At 36.2% G+C, this 21,556-nt stretch overlaps 1 protein-coding gene across 2 annotated transcripts in view; it reads left to right on the forward strand.

Moving 5' to 3' along the window:
• Positions 1-21,556, forward strand: part of MAGI3 (membrane associated guanylate kinase, WW and PDZ domain containing 3) — a 299,696-nt gene that overhangs the window by 226,427 nt on the left and 51,713 nt on the right. For both annotated transcript variants that reach the window (XM_017869748.1, XM_017869749.1), the window contains exons 8-10: positions 1,967-2,024; positions 7,099-7,193; positions 12,624-12,812. In XM_017869748.1, coding sequence (XP_017725237.1) covers positions 1,967-2,024; positions 7,099-7,193; positions 12,624-12,812 — 342 coding nt within the window. The remainder of the gene's footprint in view (positions 1-1,966; positions 2,025-7,098; positions 7,194-12,623; positions 12,813-21,556) is intronic.

The raw sequence follows: 21,556 nt of genomic DNA on the forward strand, positions 1-21,556 counted from the left end.
AAAAAAAAAAAAAAAAAAAAAAACTTGCTAATGGTGTCAGTAGTAAAGGTTTAAAATTAATAAAATAACCCAGAAGATAAATGGCTGCATTTGTTTACCCTCCTAAAGAAAGGACTGTTAATCTCTTAGTTGTTAATTACCTTGAGTGTTAACTAAAATGCTAAATTAACTTTCAAGTTAACATTAAAATATATTTATGTTGATCTTTTGTCCTTATTAACTATTAGTACATCCCTTTTAGTGAATTTTTCAGATATCAAATGGACTATTTCAGCTATTTCTATAGTCCTTAATTTCTCCAAACTTCTCTAAAGACAAAACGTAGGTCTAATTTGGTACATCTGTAGAATTCATCGTTACTCAGCTCTATTCAGTTCCCATGCTATTTCAAGAAAATTTCTTTTAAAGAAAAAAAAATATTTTTCTTGGAAGATCCATAACTGTTATAGTGCAGTTTTACAGGTATATTCCAAAAAAAAGTACTCTTATCCATGAAACAGTTGTTTGATGATAAAATATTGTATCTATTTGATAGATTTGCTTCATAGCTAAGGAGGATTAAAGTAAACTAAAGTACATCTCAGTTCCTTTTAATGTTTTGTTCTCTTCTCACATATTTCAACTATTTTAATATTTCATTTGTTCTCATCTTTCCCACCTCAGACATTTCAACCAGGTCCTTCAAAGGAAAAACACAAAAACTCATCAAACTTTGAAACCACCAATCAATATATATGCAGAAAAGTATGGTAGAGAAATGGGGTAGGGGTAATTCGGAGGTCTTCACCAGGTGGCTAGTCATCTGTTCTTTTCTTATATTCTGAATGCAGAACAATAATTTTTCTTAGAGTAAAACAGTATAGCTTGTCAAGTTTATTATAATGGAATTTTACTTACAAAGTTGGTATGTCATAACTGAGGCTAAATGTTACAAAACTAATAAGTCTTGTGATACTTTCTAAACCTGTTCGCTGTCCAGCATACTTTTTGTGTGTGCGTCCTTCAGCATAGCAGAAGCACTCTTAAGAGAAATTGAAAATGAAAGCATGGGACATCATAGTGTACAACTGTGGACTTAAAAAAAATTATTTTTTTATCAACTGCTATATAAAATGGATAGGACTAGAACCACCCACTAGGAACATTCCTCCCAACTTAATCCAATAAGATGGTTCTTCAGAAACCTTAACTTTACAAGGAATGCAGACAAAGTGGGAGGGAAAAGATTCACATTCACATTGAAAAGCTCAGGTCAGTTCACGTTGAAAGGCTAGAGATTTTTTTTAACTTCCAGAAATTCAGCTACCTTCAGTATTTCTGGTTATATTTTATTGCTCAATTACTGAGATTTAGTAATATATAAAAAATGCTATGTAAGATATTTGTTATTCACAAATACAGATTACACAAAGCACTGTGGTAGTTAGATTAGTGTTCCTTCAGATACTCAGATCCTGTTCACCAAGGGAAAGCAGGTGCTTTTGTAGGTTTTAAGCAAATCTAGATTGCTCACTTGAAATGGCAAAAGTCTAAGACTAGGGTTGCCTTTGAGGAGAAGTGGGTCCAAACATAGCATCAAAAATGACTATGTATAATAGTAAAAAACTGAACAGGCACCTGCTTCTTATGTTGGACTACACGGTACGTATGTCTCATGTCAGCATGATCAAGGTTTTTAAATGAAAGAAATATACAGTAATTTGTATTAGCATTTTTATGGCTTGTGGTTCATATAAACACCTTTTGTTTAATGCCATCTTCTGTTCTGGGCTTCTAATGCTTGCTGAAATTCTCACTGGCTGGGGAAAAAGCCACTCAGACTTAAATTGTGTTTGTTCCTTGGAAGTGAGCCCTCAGCTTTCTGACTCCCAAATATTAGTATAATTAAATAATAAATTCACTCACTGGTGAATTATTTTCTGTCAATTTTGAATCTCGCATTTCACTCAATTTTCTTTATTTACAGAGCTTCCTTATGGCTGGGAGAAAATAGAGGACCCTCAGTATGGGACATACTATGTTGAGTAAGTTTGTTACCTCAGTTAATATTTTCCCAAATGTTTTCCTTTCAGCATATAGCTTTAGAGAATACTGGATACAGCACTTTATGCTTCTGTGATCCCACTGTTGAGTTTTTCAACTAGAGGTATGAAAAGGTAGAGGCAGTGAGCATGTACTACATTGACCCTGGACTTCCCAGAAGTTGGCTTTGAATTTCTAAATATAGAAAATAAGGGGGAAGTTGCCTAGAGGATTAATAGCTGGAGATACTATTGTTACTAATACAGCCTCTAAAGAGAAAGTCAGTTGATAGAAAACTGGAATGAGGGCAACGGACTAGATTAATTATCAAGGTAATTTCCAACACTACCACTGTATGCTTCTGAAAGCAGTGGAAGAACTTTAGGGCATTATAACATAATTACCTAAAGTTTTGAAGCATACACCTAAAGGTGTACTCTTCTAAGGAGTTGTTCCAGGAAAACTTAGTATTCTTTTTAGGGGTGAAAGTTGCTTCTTAGGCAGGTGTTACAGTTAAATTTAAACATAAATATATATTGGAGAGGAGTGCCAGACACCTGCCTATGTTATAACGCCAGAGAAATTAAGCTAACGTCAATGTCTAATTTTGCCTTCTCTTTTCTTTATCTAATTGCTACATTGTTATGACCATCGGGATTGCTTTCTTTCCAGATGATAAACATTGAATTTGACCTAAAGCGTCTAGCAGCAGGCAAATAATTGTATCAGAAACATTACTATTTACCTGGAGACTAGGAGTTAAACCTGCTGCCTAGGTAGCAAAGACAAAATGTTATTATAACCTGAAAAAGTAACAAACACAAGCATCTTTAATTTTATGATTGTTTCTTAGTGTTTCAGCACTTACAGGCATAAACCAATGACATTTCCTGGTAATTATCCCTAAAGTAAGCATCTCTGACTCCTGTTGCAACTGTAATCTTTATTCTATTGTGCAGGTTGTTACTTGAGTCACTGTGGTTAGAGGGATTTTTGGAATGACTTCTTATAATTAAAGGTGTCTCCTAAGGAAATGACTCAATTAGATTGACACTTAAGTATATAACTTCAGAATTTCAATGTCTTGATTCCTTTGAAAGCTATGCTAATTTTGTTTCCATTGTGTTACTTAATATCTTACTGATACTGTGATGTAAAAAGTATACAGCAGCTCTTTCATTATTTTTTTCCTAAGTCATATTTTGTTAAAGGAAGAAACGACCATTTTCACATTAAAGGAATATTTGGGGCCAACTGAAAAGGTTTTTGCGGATTTTTTTCTTCCCCTCAAAGTTTAGTCTCTTTAAATTGGGCTCTAATCAGCTATTATTTGCCATTGACACTGCTGAACATTTCTGAGATAATGATTCTCATTCGCTTTATTACCCATTCCAAGTGAATTTGAATACATGGTCAAAAGGTGAAAGTCATTTGCCTGTTATAAAACCTTGAGCTGAATGATCTGGTGCCCGTTATGCAAAGATATAATATTAAAGCAACTTTAGGGCAAATCCTGAAACGACCTCCTCCTAGTTGTCAGGGAGGTACATGGAATAGCCTGAATTAGAAGCAACAGCAACAGCGACATGATTTTGTATGGTTGTTCCCAGAATGAGCTCATTTTACAGGAGGGTTTTGTATTAGATTAAGAAGGAGCAGACTGTACTCAAGTTGCACATTAGTATGGAGTCAGCTGAGCTATGGAGTGTGGCTTGATTCCCAGATTAGTTAGGTTTTGAATCTCAACCATGGTAATCTGCAGTGAGTTTACTGATGTAGATAAAAAGCTGTTACTTGAATGGCTACTCTTTGGCTCTCTTAGTTTGTCAAACCAGATGGCACGATGATTGCTCTTGGCAGGAGCCTTATAGTAGTAACACCAACTGCAATGGTAGTTTTTCTTTGTATTTATTTTAGAGGATGGGATTCTGAAATGGATGAATTAGTTTTTTAAAATAAAATTGTTCCAAAAATATAATATGCTTATAATATGCATAAATATAAATATGCATAAGCTATAAATATGCTTATATATTTAGAAATGCGGTCTTGATTGTATTGCATTACATGTCTTTTTTAAATTAACATATAATAATTATACACATTTTGGGGGTGCATAGTGATGTTTCAGTACACATATAGTGATTAGATCAGGGTAATGAACATTAAATGTCTTGATGCATCTAGGTGACAAAGTCAAAATATATACTTGCTCTCACAACTAAAACTTTTTTTTTTTTTTTTTGAGACAGAGCTTTACTCTTGTCGCCCAGGCTAGAATGCAGCAGCACGAACTTGGCTCACTGCAACCTCCGCCTCCCAGGTTGAAGTGATTCTCGTACCTCAGCCCCCGAGTAGCTGAGATTATAGGCATGTGCCACCACACCCAGCTAATTTTGTATTTTTAGTAGAGATGGGTTTTCCCCATGTTGGCCAGGCTGCTCTGAAACTCCTGACCTCAAGTGATCCATCCGCCTCAGCCTCCCAAACTGCTGGCCTCGGCCTCCCAAAGTGCTGGAATCACAGGTGTGAGCCGTCATGCCCAGCCATCTAAAAATCTTTATGAAAGAATATTTCATTGAGATAAATTTTTAATGTCCAGATATTAGGCATAAAATTTTAATACAGATAATGTGCCACATTATGTACTAATATTTAATCATTCTTGTTTGCTATCTTTTTTTCTTTCTGATAATCTATAATATTTTCCTCTCTCATTTCCCATAGCTGGTTATATGGAAAACAAAATTTGTTGTATCTTAATAATAGTGTAGGTATAAGTAACTAAATGAAAAGGACAGTATTCTCACTTCTTTATTTTTTTATTTTGTTTTTGAGTGGCATTTTAGTCTAGATAGTTTAAGATAATGAAGATAATAACTTCAGTAAATCTTATATTCTGTTGTCAAATTTTAGGAAAAGGATTACTCATTTGCATACTTCTACTCTCCTCTCCCACACATTACAAAGGGTATAAATACAAATTACTACTTTTATGTTCTAATGCCTGGGTGGCAAAGTGAGTCATTCTAGCCAATGATATTAAAGTGAAAGTGAGACAAGCTTCTTTCTGAACAGGTTTATTCTTTTCTGAGTGTCAGTTTTTAGTTGTTCTCAAAAGAATATGTAAAATATCAGTTCTTAAATAAATTTTTTAAAGTAGTTCCTAAGATTTTTATTTTCACAGAGTTAAACAGTTAACTCAATGGACAGGGTGTCCCCCTCATATTATGAAACAGAAGAATACTTGAGTGTTAGTGAAATCAGGACCCAAAGAATGTCCAGTGGCACTTACCATATTTAGATCTCTTAAACTATTTAATAAGTAACCACATCTGTTGTGGAACTAATATGCACTAGCAGCCTAAGTGACATGGAGAAAGCTAACATTCCTTTTTTTGAAGGTGGTTTTTTAAATTTTTATGTTAGTCCCTGCTGCCCATTTCTCTACCACCACCCTTAATGTTTGCAAATGGCAAAGCTCCAGTGTGGACAACATAGTAAGACCCTGTCTCTACAAAAAAATTTTTTTTTAATTTACTGGGCATTGTGGCACGCACCTGTGGTCACAGCTACTCAGGAGGCTGAGGTGGGAATACCGCTCGAGCCTGAGAGGTTGAGGCTGCAGTGAGCTGTGATCAGACCACTGCATTCCAGCCTGGGTGACAGAATGAGATCCTGTCTCCAAAAAAAGTAAAATAAATAAAAAGGCAAAGTAAATGTTCAACTTGTGTGACTATTTATATGTACATTTTGTAATATTCAGCCTACCTAAAGACAATCATGTTCTGAAATTCTCATGAATTGGTATTTAATTGTTGGTGTTCACTCGTGTTACCTCTTTTTTTATATTTATTTTTTTGTGATGGAGTTTCACACTTGTCGCCTGAGCTAGAGTGCAATGGCACAATCTCGGCTCACTGCAACCTCTGCCTCTTGGGTTCAAGTGAGCCTCCTACCTCAGCCTCCCGAGTAGCTGGGATTGCAGCCATGCGCTACCACGCCGAGCTTATTTTTGTATTTTTAGTAGAGACGGGGTTTCACCATGTTGGCCAGGATGGTCTCTATCTCTTGACCTGGTGATCTGCCTGCCTTGGCCTTCTAAAGTGCTGAGATTATAGGCATGAGCCAATGTACCCGACCTCACTTCTTATTGAAGTGGAAAACTGTAGCATATGCTGAAATATATTTGTACTATGGAAGTGTTAGAATGTGATTTCCATTGCTTCTGAATTAGACCTATTCGAGGTCCTAAACATCTTTTTTACAGCAGTTGCTTTCTTAACCAACTTCCAGTTACCTGGCTTGCCAGAAGAACAGTGATCTTTTTCTTCTGTAAAACATACTATTGCCCATAGCGTGTTGAATAGTTTTGGCTAGTCTCCTAGTGGCTAGTCTCCCCAGGTTTCCTGCTTTCTCTCACAGAGTTGTATGCATTCCAAGAGTCAGTAGTGAATGTTCCCAAATCATAAATGTCAGTTGAACCTATGTTATAATTATTCATTTAATTATGATATAATTATGAAGAAATTTAAGTGTGAAAGAGTATTCTATACTATAATTGATAAAAGCAAGTCATTTTCTTAGTTGCTACTGAACAGATATAGGTGAGTCAGTGGAAAAGTAATAGTAATATAATTTAAAAAGGATTCTGTACACAGATTTCTTTGAAAGTGTCTTTACAGCTTGCTTTATTTTGGAGAAACTTAAATTAAAACCCTTCTATCATTAACTGCCTTTTTAAAAAAAAATTAAATTACCAAGAACAAGTACTTCTGATTGCATAAGATAAGAAGGCTATAATTTTGAAAACCGTTATTGGCTATATTGGGTAGGTTTATGAAGAAGCTATAGTAAATATAATATCAAAAGCTTCACAGCTTGGCATCTTCTACAGGACTTTATTTAGCTGACAGAAAGCCCCACTGCTATCATCTGTCAGTCTCTCTATGTTCCATAGCCTAAAGATACATATTTGTCCCCTAATCTATGAGGATGGAATGGTATGATAGACTATTTAAGAATATGTTACTGTTTTATTTTAAACTGAAATGTATATTTTTCTGCATTCTATAGTCACCTTAACCAGAAAACCCAGTTTGAAAATCCAGTGGAGGAAGCGAAAAGGAAAAAACAGTTAGGACAGGCTGAAATTGGGTCTTCAAAACCAGGTAGGCATTCTTCTCAATCTTTTCTTGAAAGAATAACTTGTGAAATTTGTATGCTGAGTTAATAAAAGTGAGTTTGAACTTTTTATTTCTATGACTTTGACACTAGACAAGAATGTCTAATATTTGTTACTATAAAGATATGAATAATCTTAATAAAACATCTGAACATTATGAAAATAGTGAGATTTTCTCAGGAGTATATAAAAGCATGAAGTTGTTGGGAGAAGGGATTTGGGTAGCTTTTTTGTGAAGTTGAGATTTTGTTTTGAAGATTGGAATGTTTCCTTATATGTTTAAGGCGAGACCAATGTTAGGTCTCTAGTTCATCATTAGCTTTTCCCAAGTTAATTGCTTAAGTATGGTATCTGTAACTATTGAGGATTCTTCATTAACCAAGATTAATAAATAATAAATATATCAAATGATTTACCTACATCACCGAGTCTCAAGTGGGATGGTAGGTATTAGTAACGTCAGACTCACTTAGGGAGCATTTTTTAAAAATACAGATCTGGAAATTTCAATGAGCCTAGTCATGTGTATTTTGAAAACACTGCTCAGGAAGTTCTTACATTCTACTTATCCCTCCCCATCCCTTTTCCAGTCCTCATTTGTCATTAATAACCAGGGGTATATATGGTCATATTGTAGTAATCCAGTAGATTCTCCACTTCAGTTGCCCGTGAGAGAAATAGTTCTTTCTTATAGTTACTCTTCAAAAACATCATCCTCCTCCTAAAGTTTTGCATTTCGTTTAGCAAACATTTTGAGTTTAACAAATACTTTTGAGCACTGACTATATCCCCAGAGCTTTGCTAGGCACTAGGTATTCAAAAATGACTAAGAGTAAGACAGGGCTTGCCCTCAAGAGTTCACAGTCTAATATAGGAAACTGATGGTTATAATATATGGAGATAGGCGCCATCCTAGAATAGTAATTATAAGGGTAAGCTGAGGAGCAGGTTTGAGTCCCAGCTGTGTAACCTTGGATACATTTCCTAAATCTCTAAATGCCCCTATTTCTTCGTGTATAAAATAGGAATAATAATGGTACCCACCTCTTAAGGTGGTTATGAGTATGTAAAATAACAGATGTAAAGTGCCTGCAATGGTATTAAGCATATGTTGGCTAATAAATGATAGTTTCATTGTTATTAATAGAGATGTACAAGGTACAGTGGTGGCATAACGAAGGGAGTACCCAACTCTGCTTTGGTGGAGATTGTCAAGGGGGCAGGAGAAATTTCAAAGCAGAAGAGATATGAACCGGGTCTTGAAAAGTCAGGAAAAGTTAAAGCAGGCAGACAAAAATTTTAAAGGAGTAAGAAACATACCAAATAGAAGGAACAGAATGTTTAAAATCATAGAAGCATGAAATGGTGTGCTGAAAGGCCAGAAGGCAAGTAGGCGTGGTTACAGCATAGGGTAATTTGTAGGGCAGTAAAAAGCGATGAGTTTATAGGGATAGGCAGCTATGAGAAGAGGTTGAGTATGTCACACATGTTGCTGGAATCTCAAGGAAGTTGAAGATTGAAAAATATATGTTGGATTTGACAATAGGGAGGTCATTAGTCACTCTAGCAAGAGCAAGTAGAGAGTGAAATAAAATTGCAATAGAATGAAGAAGGTATGGGAGGTGAAGACGTGGAGACAATGAGTATAACTAACTATTTTCATAGCTTTGACCATGAAAGATTATAGACAGAAGACATGAACTGAAGAGCAACTTAAATCCCTAATTTATACATAAGGAAATGGAGACTTTAATAAAGATTAAGCCTCTTGCTTAGAATAACAGTGAGTGTCAAGCCAGAATTTGAACTTAGTTTTACTGACTTTAAATTCAAATTTCTTTGTATTATAATATATAGTCCCTGAATTCATGGCACATTTCAAGGGAGATCTTTCCTCCCTTAATAAACTCTAATTTCCCTGAAGTCAGGTGCCATATGTTTTATTGATTTAGATACCCAGGCTCTCTCCTATAAGCTAGGGATTAAAAGAAGAGTAAACACTCAACACCTGGCCAGGTATAGTATTTCACACCTGTAATCCCAGCACTTTGGGAAGCCAAGGCAAATGGATTGCTTGAGCCCAAGAGTTCGAGACCAGCCTGGGCAACATGGCAAAACTCCATCTCTACAAAAAATTCAAAAATCTGGCCTGGTGTGGTGGCACACACCTGTAGTACCAGCTACTCAGGAGGCTAAGGTGGGAGGATCACCTTAGCCCAGGAGGTCAAGTCTGCAGTGAGCAGTGATCACACCACTACACTCCAGCCTGGGTGACAGAATGAAACCCTGTCTCAAAAAAAAAAAAAGAAAAGGAAAACAAACAGAAATATTCAACACCTGTCTTTCAGGAGCTCCCAACTTAGCCAGGGAAATATATATATAATTTTAGTATAGTATGATAATGAAGATATAAACAATAGTGGTAGACAAAAGGGAGAAATTAAATCTGAATGTAGAAGGGCAAGAAAGGCTTCCTTGATGTTATTGAAGTTATGCTAGTCCTTAAGGAATAACAGCTGCCATTTGTTGAGATATTGAGTCACATATAGATTTGGATACTTTGTATAATCATATCATTTAAGTCTCAAAATAGCTCTGCAAGTTATTGATATTATTATCCCCATTTAGAGGCTTTGAGAGCATTAAGTTAAAATTGTCTGATTCATCTATCCCAAGGTTATCCTTTCCACAGAGTCAGAAGCACTCAAGTTTGTGAGCCATGGAACCTCCTTCCTTGGACAGTATATAAGAGTTTGTGCTCATCTACATTGATTGCGCAGTTACCATTTGTCAAGCACCACTTCCTCTGCTTTCTGTGTGTCACATAGTTTAATTTCTGTGACAATCCCATGAATTTTAGGTACGACTAGCCCCATTTTAGAGACAAGACAGCTGAGGCTTACAAGTTTCAAACAACATACCCAGGATCACTCAACTAAATCACAAATCTTGGATTTAAAGTCGAGACTGTTGATCTCAAAGACAGTTTTTTTGTGCCTTTATGATTTTCACTTTTCTAAGCTTAATTTTGATAAGACTGACTTCTGACCAACTTTTAGTTGGCTTTGGCTGTTTTATTAATACTTTCTAAAATTAGGTGTTATTTTTCCTTCCTCTTCACTGTTTGTACAACTTGGATGTCATCTGTTGTATGCCAGTTTTCAAGTTTTGCCCTCAGAAGCCAATCTTATTCTAGTATTCCTGGGGATTAGGGCATGGGATAGCTAACCAGAAACATCTCAGTGTTTGACATAAAAATGAAAACGGTACATTTCATATTATCATCAAGTACCTGTCCAAGTACTCAGTCATTAGAGAAATATTCTTATCTACAATCTGGTAGGCAACACTAGTGGACGGTGTTAGTCAACTTCTGTAATTGAACGGGTATTGCATATGTCAATTAAATAATTTTTAAAAGTAATATTTTGTTCAGAGACTGAACAAAATTCAAAGTTGCTACTTTGAATGTGAGAAGCTCAATAATACAGAGGTGTCACCATAAGTAGGCTGACTGGCCATCCTCTGAGAGGCCTCACAAAATGGCATTTACTATGATCAATGCACTGCTGTCTGGAGTCTACTTCTCTACTTTGAGAAGCCCAAAAGAGCTGGATTTTTCATTTCTTTGTATCATGTGCTTTTTGCAAATAAAAGCAAATCTGGGAATAACATATCAAATAAGGTAGCTCCTCCTTTCCTGTCACTATTGCCAAGGCAGGCCTACCTCTTGAGAAAGCTGTTTACATACTACATAATCTGCATAACCATATAGAGCAACACCAAGAATCGCTCTTTTTTCTGATAAGTTTTAATATATACCTGTTAGAACACTCTGCTAAGAGGGGCAGCAGCAAATACACATAAGTAACTCTGGGCGTGATACTAGCGCTAAGTGTGAAACAAGCTACCATTATTCAAGTTAACAGGGAAATGCACAACAAAACCACAGTAAGAAACCACTCCATGTCCGCTAGAATGGGTACAACCAAAAGGAAAGACAGGACAACTGTTGGCAACTATGTAGAGAAATTGAGGCCCTCCTATGTTGCTTGTGGAAATGTAAAATGGCAAGGCTGCTTTGGAAAAGTTTGGAAGTTTATCAAAATGATAAACATAATTACGATATATTCATAGTAACTGCTGGAATTCCACTCAGTATATACCCAAGATGAATGAAAATATGTCCACACAAAAACTTGTATGTGAGTGTTCATATCAACATTATTCATAATAGCCAAAAAGTGGAAATAACCCGATGTCCATCAACTAATGAATGGATAAACAAAATGTAATATTTATCCATACAGTGGTATATTATTTGGCAATAATGTAATAAATTTATCTTTAGGAAAACACATTTAATTTATTATTTATTACATATTACTAATAAAGAGCAATAAAGTACTGACATATGCTACAATACAGATGAACCTCAAAAACACTGTCAATTGAAAGAAACCATTCAAAACACCACATATTGTCTGATTCTGTTTATGTGAAATGCCTGTATCGGGCACGTCTATACATGGATAGTAGATTCGTGGCTTCCTAAGGCTGGGATATGGACGTGGGTTGGGGAAAAATTGGGTAATGACTGCTAATGGGCATGGGGATTTCCTTTGAGGAGGGAAGAAAATGTTCTAAAATTAGATTATGCTGATAGTTGGATGACATTGAATTGTATACTTGAAAGAGCTGAATTCTATGGAATGTGAATTATGTCTCAATAAATTTGTTAAAAAATAGATAATGGCAGAACATTTAAAGTCTTTTTTTTTTACAGTTAATTTAATACTTAGTAAATTATAAACCTGTACAGTTTGATTCTCTCAGTTTTTGTCACTTCCTTAATGGCACGCATGGTTGAGGAGAAGAGAGAAGAGGTTCTGGAAGGAAGCTGTTATTTGTAGATGTGAATCACTAGGGTCATCTAACCCCTAAAATGGGCATTTCAAAAGAAGTATGTATTTTCTTCCTAAATTATCTACTAAACACGAGTGAAAGGCATAGAAATATGAAGCTATTTACTGACAGTAAAAAGATTCACTCCTTCCATCAGTTATAAATTAAAGACAGCAGAAAGCTGTGAATTATAAAAATTCTCAATATACTCTCTTTCATAAGTTTGTGAAACATGACCTCATCCTCCTGGTATAGTACTTTGCACATAAAACTCAGTAGATGCTGAGTTTTATAGTACAGTTGAATAGTATCCAAACTTTCAGCAATTGAGTACTAAAGGTTGTGTCATTTTAACTTCATATAATGAACTCTGGGTTGAAAGTAAGTGCAGACAAGGCAATGAGAAAGAGAGTTGAGAATAACGTTAAGTTATATAAAAAAAGATTGACTTTGAGTGCTATATTCATTGTAATTATTTTTGTTCTCAAACCCACTTCTCATTTTGGCACAGATATGGAAAAATCACACTTCACAAGAGATCCATCCCAACTTAAAGGCGTCCTTGTTCGAGCATCACTGAAAAAAAGCACAATGGGATTTGGTTTTACCATTATTGGCGGAGATAGACCTGATGAGTTCCTACAAGTGAAAAATGTGCTGAAAGATGGTCCCGCAGCTCAGGATGGGAAAATTGCACCAGGTAACAAATGTTTCATAATTGTTTGAAGAGTAGTGATATTATAACAAAAATTATAGTGAAGAGATTTTATATACGTAGAGAGAAAGAATTAAATTATATAACTAAAGAGAGAGATTCCAGTATTAAAATAGCTTATCCTCTAATTAAAAAAAAAAAGTTGTATGGGTATATATTTATGGGATACATGAGATATTATACTTTGATACAGGCATGCAATAAGTAATAACCACATCATAGAAAATGGGGTATACATCTCCTCAAGCATTTATCTTTTGTGTTAAAAACAACCCATTTATACTCTTTTAGTTATAAAATGTACAATTAAATTATTACTGACTGTAGTCACCTTATTGTGTTATCAAAAACTAGGTCTTACTCATTCTTTCTAGCTATATATTTTTTATACTCCTTAACCATCTCCACTTCCCTCTCACCCCCCGCCAACCCCAACTACCCTTCCCAGCCTCTGGTAATCATCCTTCTACTCTCTATCTCCCTTAGTTCAGTTGTTTTAATTTTAGTACCTGCAAAGAAATGGGAACATGCAAAGTTTGTGTTTCTTTGCCTGACTTATTTCACTTAACATAATGATCTTCATTTCCATCTGTGTCATTGCAAATGACAAGATCTCATTCTTTTTATGGCTGAATAGTACTCCATTGTGTATATGTGCCATATTTTCTTTCTCTAATTATCTGTTGATGGACATTTAGGTGGCTTCTAAATCTTCGCTATTGTGAAAAGTGCTGTAACAATCATGAGAGTGCAGATATCTCTTCAATATACTGATTTCCTTTCTTGTGGGTATATACTAAGCAGTGGGATTGCTAGATTGTATGGTATCTCTATTTTTAGTGTTTTGAGAATCCTCCAAATTGTTTTCCATAGTGGTTGTGCAAATTTACATTCCCAACAACAGTGTATGAGGGTTCCCTTTTCACCACACCCTCTCCAGTATTTGTTATTGCCTGTCTTTTTGGATAAAAGTCATTTTTAACTAGGGCAAGATGATACCTCATTTTACTTTTGATTTGTATTTCTCTGATGATCAATGACCTGAGCACCTATTCATATACCTGTTTCTATGTCTTCTATTTCTTCATGAGAAATGTCTGTTCCAATGTTTTGCCCATTTTTTATCAGATTATTAGATTTTTCCTATAGAGTTGTTTGAGCTCCTTATATATTCTAGTTATTAATCTCTTGTGAGATGGATAGTTTGCAAAGATTTTCTCCCATTCTGTGGGTTGTCTCTTCACTTGACTGACTGTTTCCTTTGCTATGCCGAAGCTTTTTAACTTGATGTGATCCTGTTTGTCCATTTTTGCTTTAATTGCCTGGGCTTGTGGAGTATCACTGAAGAAATTTTGCCCAGACCAATGTCCTGAAGAGTTTCCCCAGTGTTTTCTTTTCTAGTTTTATAGTTTGAAGTCTTAGATTTAAGTCTTTAATTCACCTTGATTTGATTTTTGTGTACAGCAGAGATAGAAGTCAAGTTTCATTCTTCTATATGTGGATATCCAGTTTTCCTAGAACCATTGAAGAGACTGTCTTTTCTCCAATGTATGTTCTTGGCACCTTTCTTGAAAATGAGTTCATTGTAGGTGTATGGATTTCTCTATTCTGTTTCATGGGTCTATGTGTCTGTTTTTATGCCAATACCATCTTCCTTTAGTTACTATAGCTCTGTAGTATAATTTAAAGTCAGGTAATGTGATTCCTCCAGTTGTGTGTCCTTTTTCCTCAGGCTAGCTTTGGCTATTCTGGGTCTTTTGTGATTCCATATAAATTTCAGGATTGTTTTTTCTATGTCTGTGAAGAATGTCATTGGTATTTTGATAGAGATTTGATAGAGATTGCATTGAATCTCTAGATTACTTTGGGTAGTATTGAGAACAATATTGATTCTTCCAACTATGAACATGAAATATCTTTTCATTTTTTGTGTCTTCTTCAGTTTCTTGCATCAGTATTTTATAATTTTTTATGTAGAGATCTTTCGCTGCTTTAGTTAATTCCTAGGTATTTAATCTTATTTGTCGCTGTTGTGAATAGGATTACTTTTTTTATTTCTTTTTCAGATTGTTCACTGGCATATAGAAATGCTACTGATTTTTGTACGTTGATTTTGTATCCTGCAACTTTACTGAATTTGTTTATCAGTTCTAATAGTTTTTTTATGTGTGGAGTTGTTAAGTTTTTCCAAATATAAGATCCCATCATCTAAAAACAAGGATAATTTGACTTCTCCCTTTCCAATTTGTATGCCTGTTATTTCTTTCTCTTGCTGATTGCTTTAGCTAAAACTTCCAGTTCTGTGTTGAGTAACAGTGGTGAAAGTGGGCATCTTCATTTTCCAGCTCTCAGAGGAAGTACTTTCAGTTTTTCCCCCATTCAGTATGATACTAGCTGTGGCTCTGTTGTATATATGGCTTTTATTATATTGAGGTATGTTTCTTACATACCCAGTTTTTTTAGAGTTTTATCATAAAGGGGTGTTGAATTTTATCAATTTTTTTTCAGCATCAGTTGAAATGAATATAGTTTTTTGTTGTTGTTGTTTTTGTTTTGTTTTAGACCGAGTCTCTGTCACCGAGGCTGGAGTGCAGTGGCGTGATCTCGGATCACTGCAACCCCTACCTCCTGGGTTCAAGTGATTCTCCTGCCTCAGCCTCCTGAGTAGCTGGGATTACAGGCACTCACCAGCATGCCCGGCTAATTTTGTATTTTTAGTAAAGATGGGGTTTCACCATGTTAGCCAGGCTGGTCTCGAACTCTTGACGTCAGGTGATCGACCCACCTCAAATGATTATAATTTTTATTCTTCATTCTGTTGATACCATGTATCACACTAATTATTTGCATATGTTGTACCATCCTTGCATTCATGGGATAAATCCCACTTGGTCATGATGAATGATCTTTTTAATGTATTGTCACATTCGACTTGCTAATATTTTGTTGAGGAGTTTTACATCAGTGTTTATCAGAAATACTGGCCTGTGGTTTTCTTTTTTTGATACGTCTTTGGTTTGGATAACAGGGTAATACTGGTATCATAGAATGAGTTTGGAAATATTCTTCCCTTTGTTTTTCAGAATAGTTTGAGTAGGAATTGTATTACTCCTTCTTTAAATGCTTGGTAGAATTCAACAGTAAAGCCATCAGATCCTGGGCTTTTCTTTACTGGGGGAGTTTTTATTATGGCTTCAATCTTGTCACTTGTCATTGATCTGTTCAGGTTTTAAATTTCTTTGTGGTTTGATCTGGGTAAGTTGTGTGTGTCTAGGAATTTATCCATTTCTTCTAGGTTTTCCAACTTGTTGGCATATAGTTGCTCATAATAGTCTCTAACAATCCTTTGAATTTCTGCAGCATCACTTGTAATGTCTGCTGTTTCATCTCTGATTTTATTTATTTGGATCTTCTCTCTTTTTTTCTGTTAGTCTAAGGTTTGTTAATTGTATCTTTTCAGGATCTTTTGTTTCATTGATCTTTTGTGTTGTTTTCTTCATTTCAAATTCATTTATTTCTCCTCTTTCTGCTTTTCTTCTATTAATCTAGAGTTTAATTTGCTCTTTTCTAGTTCTTTAAGATGCATCATTAGGTTATTTATTTGAAGTTTTTCTTTTTTATATATATATAGGCTCTTATAGCTATAAATTTCACTCTTAGTACTGCTTTTGCTGTATCCCATAGGTTTTGGTGTGTTTTGTTTCCATTATTATTTGTTTCAAGAAATTTTTCCAATTTCCTTCTTAATTCCTTTATTGACTCACTGGTCATTCAGGAACCTATTGTTTAATTTCCATGTGTTTGTATAGTTTCCAAAATTCCCCTTGTTATTAATTTCTGATTTTATTCCATAGCAGTCAGAGAAGATACTTGATATAATTTTAATTTTTTGGAATGTTTTAAGACTTGTTCTGTAGCCTAACATATGGTCTATTCTTGAGAATGATGCTGTGCTGAGGAGAATAATATATATTCTGCAGCCATTGGATGAAATATTCTATAAATATCTATTAGGTCCATTTGGTCTATAGTGCAGATTAGGTCTGATGTTTCCTTGTTAATTTTTCTGTCTGGAAGACCTAATGCTGAAAGTGGAATGTTGAAGTCTCCTGCTATTATTGTGTTGAGGTATATTTCTCTCTCTTTAGCTCTAATAATATATATCATATATTATGTAATAAATATATATAATATATAATTGTAATATATAATAAAATACCTCTCTCTTTAGCTCTAGTAAAGCAAATAACACTTGCTTTATGTATCTGGGTACTCCAGTGTTGGATGCATATATATTTACAATTGTTATATCCTCTTGCTGAATTGACCCCTTTATTATTATATAATGGTCTTTTGTCTCTTCTTGCAGTTTTGTCTTGTAATCTATTTTGTCTGATATAAATGTAGCTACTTCTACTGGTTTTTGGTTTTCACTGGCATGGAATGTCTTTTTCTAGTCCTTTATTTGCAGTCTATGTGTACCTTTACAGGTGCCATGTTTCTTCTAGGCAATAGATCATCAAGTCTTGCTTTTTTCATTCACTCATCCTCTCTATGTCTTTTGATTGGAGACTTTAGTCCATATGGATTCAATGTTATTAATGATGATCAGTAAGGACTTATTCCTGCTATTTTGTTATTTGTTTTCTGATTGTTTTGTGATCTTCTCTTCCTTCTTTCCTTCCTTCCTGTCTCCCTTTTAGTGAAGGTGATTTTATCTGTGGTATGATTTAATTTCTTGCTTTTTATTTTTGGTGTATCCATTGTGTGTTTTTTTATTTGAGGTTACCAGGAGGCTTGAAAATACTATATTATAACTCATAATTACAAACTGATGACAAATTAACACTGATTATATAAACAAAGAAGCAAACAAGCAAAAGAAAATGAATAAAACTCTACGATTTAACTTCATCCCTTCCTTTTTAATTTTTTGTTGTTTCTCTTTATGTCTTATTGTACTGTCTTTGTCTTGAAAATTTGTTCTAGTTATTATTTTGATAGGTTTATTGTTTAGTCTTTCTACTTAAGAGTATTTTACATACCACAATTACAGTTTAATATTCTGTGTTTTTCTGTGTGCTATTACCAGTGAGTTTTGTACCTTCAGATAATTTCTTATTGCTCATTTATGTCCTTTTCTTTCATATTGAAGAAACCCCTTTAGCTTTTCTTACAAGACAGATCTAGTGTTCATGAAATCCCTTAGCTTTTGTTGTCTGGAAGGTCTTTATTTCTCCTTCATGCTTAAAGGATATTTTCGCCAGATATACTATTACAGGGGTAAAAGGTTTCTTCCTTAAGCATTTTAAATATGTCATGCCACTCTCTCCTGCCCTGTAAGGTTTCCACTGAAAAGTCTGCTCTTAGACATATTGGAACTCCTTTGTATGTTATTTGTTTCTTTTCTCTTACTGCTCTTAGGATCCTTTCTTTATCTTTGACCTTTGGGAGTTTGATTTTTAAATGCCTTGAGGTAGTCCTCTTTGGGGTGGTGCTCTATCTGCCTGGTGCTCTATAACCTTCATGTGCTTGGTATCTTTCTCTAGGTTTGGGAAGTCTTCTGATATTATCCTTTTGAATACACTGTTTACCCCATTTTTTCTGTACCTCCTCTTTTGGGCCGATAACTCTTAGAATTGCCCTTTTGAAGCTATTTTCTAGATACTGTAGGTGTGCTTTATTGTTTTTTATTCTTTTTCTTGTCTCCTTTGACTGTATGTTTTCAAATAGGCTGTCTTCAAGCTCAGTAATTCTTCTGCTTGATCAATTCTACCGTTAAGAGACTCTGATGCATTGTTTAGCATGTCAGTTGTATTTTTCAACTCCAGATTTCTGTTTGATTCATTTTAATTATTTCAGTCTCTGTTAAATTTATGTGACAGGATTCTGAATTTCTTCTGTTATCTTGATTTTTTTTTTTTTTTTTGTTCTTGTTGTTTTCTCAAAACAACTATTTTAATTTTCTATCTGAAAGGTCACATATCTCTGTGTCTCAAGGATTGGTCCCTAGTGCCTTATTTGGGTCATTTGGTAAGATCATGTTTTCTTGGATGGTCTTGATGCTTGTAGATGTTTGTTGGTGTCTGGGCATTGAAGCGTTAGGCATTTATTGTAGTCTTTGCAGGCTGGGTTTGTTTGTGCCCATCCTTGTTGGGAAGGCTTTCCAGGTATTCAAAGGAACTTGGGTCCTAAACCCAATAACACTGTGGTTCCTGCAGACCCATATAAGGACCACCTCGGTATTCTCGGATACGATCCAGAATAATTATCTGGATTAATAGGCAGAGACTCTTGTTCTTTTCCCTTACGTTCTTCCAAACAAACAAAGTCTCTCTATCTCTCTCTCTATCTCTCTCTCTCTCTCTCTCTCTCTCTCTCTCACTCTCTGTCTCTCTCTTTCTCTCTCTCTATGCTGAACCTCCTGGAACTGGGGGTTGGGAGACATAAACATCCCTGTGGCCACCACCACTGGGACTATGCTGGGTGAGACATGAAACCAGCACAGCACTGGATCTTGCCCACAGCCAGCTGTAACCACTATCTGGCTGCCACCTAAATTCACTCAAGGCCCTGGGGCCCTATGATCAGCTGGTGGCAAAGTGAGCTAGGTTCGTGTCCCTCTCTTCAGGATGGTGAGCTCTCCCAAGCCCCGGGTGGATTCAGAGATACTGTCTGGGAGCCAGGGATTGAAGTCAAAAACCTTAGAAATTTACCTGGTATTCTATTTTACTGTGGGTAAGCCGGCATTCAAACCACAAGACAGAATTCTTCCCATTCTTCACTTTCCACAGACAGAGGAACCTCTCCCTGTGGCCATCAACACTGGCCTGTGTGGGGGTGTGGGGGTGTTGCCAGGCCACTGCTAATGTTCACCTAAAGCACAACCACTCTTCAGTCAGTTTGTGATGAGTGCTGTCAGGCCTGGGACTCACCCTTCAGGGCAGTGGGCTCTTCTCTGATCCAGGCCAGGTCCAGAAGTGCTGAGCCAGAGCCTAGGCCTGGACTCAGGGAGCTCGAGAGCCTGCTTGGTGGTCTACCCTACTGTGGTTGAGCTGGTACCTAAGCTGCAAGACAGAGTCACCTTTACCTTTCCCCCTACTTTTCTCAAGCAGCAGTGTTTCACCATAGTTACCACAGCAGGGAATGTGCTGGGTCACGCCTAAAGCCAGCATGTCTCAGAGCCCAGTGTCCGTGGTGTATTTATTACCTGAGTATTGTTATTGGTTATTCAGGGCCCAGGGGCTCTTGAGTAGGCAGGTGATGAAATCTGCCAGGTCTCTGCTGTGACAGGGCAGCACTGAGTTCAATGAAGAGTCCCTTAGCCACTGTACTCTCCCTCTCCCAAGCACGTAGATTTCTCCATACCAGGTGGCCGCTGCCAGGAGGTAAGGGAGAGGTGGCATAAGCACTCCCTTAGCTGCCCTGGCTGGTGTCTCATAGGTTGCAGTCAGGTGTCTCTGATCCCAGCTCAGCACTAGGACTTGCCTAGGAATTGCAGTCCTTGTGGCCTAGACTGCCCCTCTTCACTCAGGGCCCCAGAGCACTACAGCCCCCAGTGGAGAGGCTTGCCGGAACTCAGTCTCCAACCACTGGGATGGGCAGTTCCCCTCTGGCTAGGGCCGGCCCAAATGTTCCCTTTGTTGGCATATATCAGCTGATTACAGCCTGGTTCTGCTTTCCACTGTGACAGGGCAGCACTGAGTTCAGTGCAAATCCTCACAATCCGCTGTGCTCACCCTCTCCCAAGCATACAGATTCTCTCTGCCACTGCAGGGAGGATGGGGGAGGGGTAGCACTGGCAATTCCAGACTGCCTTTCCTATCCTCTTCAGTGTCTCTTTCAGTGATACGAAGTCCAAACCAGACACTGTGATTGCTCACCTGCTTTTTGTCTCTTGTAACAGTACTTTTAGTATGTAATTAGCTGTTAAAATTTGGTGTTTCTGTGGGGCGGGGGATGAGTAGTGTAGGCTTCTATCCTACCACCTTGCTCTGCCCTCCGTCACCATCTATCCTCTAAACTAAATGCCTATTATATTTGATGGTGGGCCATTTTACAAACAGGTGAAAACTGTTGGAGAAAACATTAAGTTCATTAATATTTTGAAATATTTTATATAATTTTGAGATAATCCTTTTACTGTATAATACTAAAGATTTAGTAATCATCTCAGAAAACTATTTGTTTGATTTTCTTGAATTACAAAGGATACTTTTGGAGTTAGCATTTACCTATAATCTAATTTGAAAAAAGGTCATTTGTGGTATTTAGCATGGTATCAAATTGTTCAATCTTGCAGTTTTTCCCAAGTTTGTTTTCTTCCTTAATCTTACTGGTTATTAAATTGAACTCCTATGTTAAGAATTATAGACATAAATATTACCATTTTTACAAAGTTGTGTAAACTTGTCTTTTCGGTAGTTTCCTAAAGCCTTTACTTGGTAATTGCTGGATATTTTAATATGGCTGGCAGTGTTTGTGGCTCAGGCACTTGGAGAAAATTGAAGACTAGTTTCTGATTGCGGGGGGAAGTTTAAGCATTGTTTTCCAGAAAGATTTTAGTATTATACTGAGGTTGCTTTTTGCAGTGTTTGCTAGACTTTTCTAATCCTCTCTTATTTCACATACCATGAAAATATGGACCAACATTCGGATGGTTGAATTGTCATAGTATTTTTTGATCTCTCATATTATGCTTTGCCATTGAGGTAACAAAAACTTAAAAC

This window comes from Rhinopithecus bieti, unplaced genomic scaffold (genome assembly GCF_001698545.2).
Source record: "Rhinopithecus bieti isolate Rb0 unplaced genomic scaffold, ASM169854v2 scaffold_3040, whole genome shotgun sequence".
In the NCBI taxonomy this organism is placed as follows: Eukaryota; Metazoa; Chordata; class Mammalia; order Primates; family Cercopithecidae; genus Rhinopithecus; species Rhinopithecus bieti.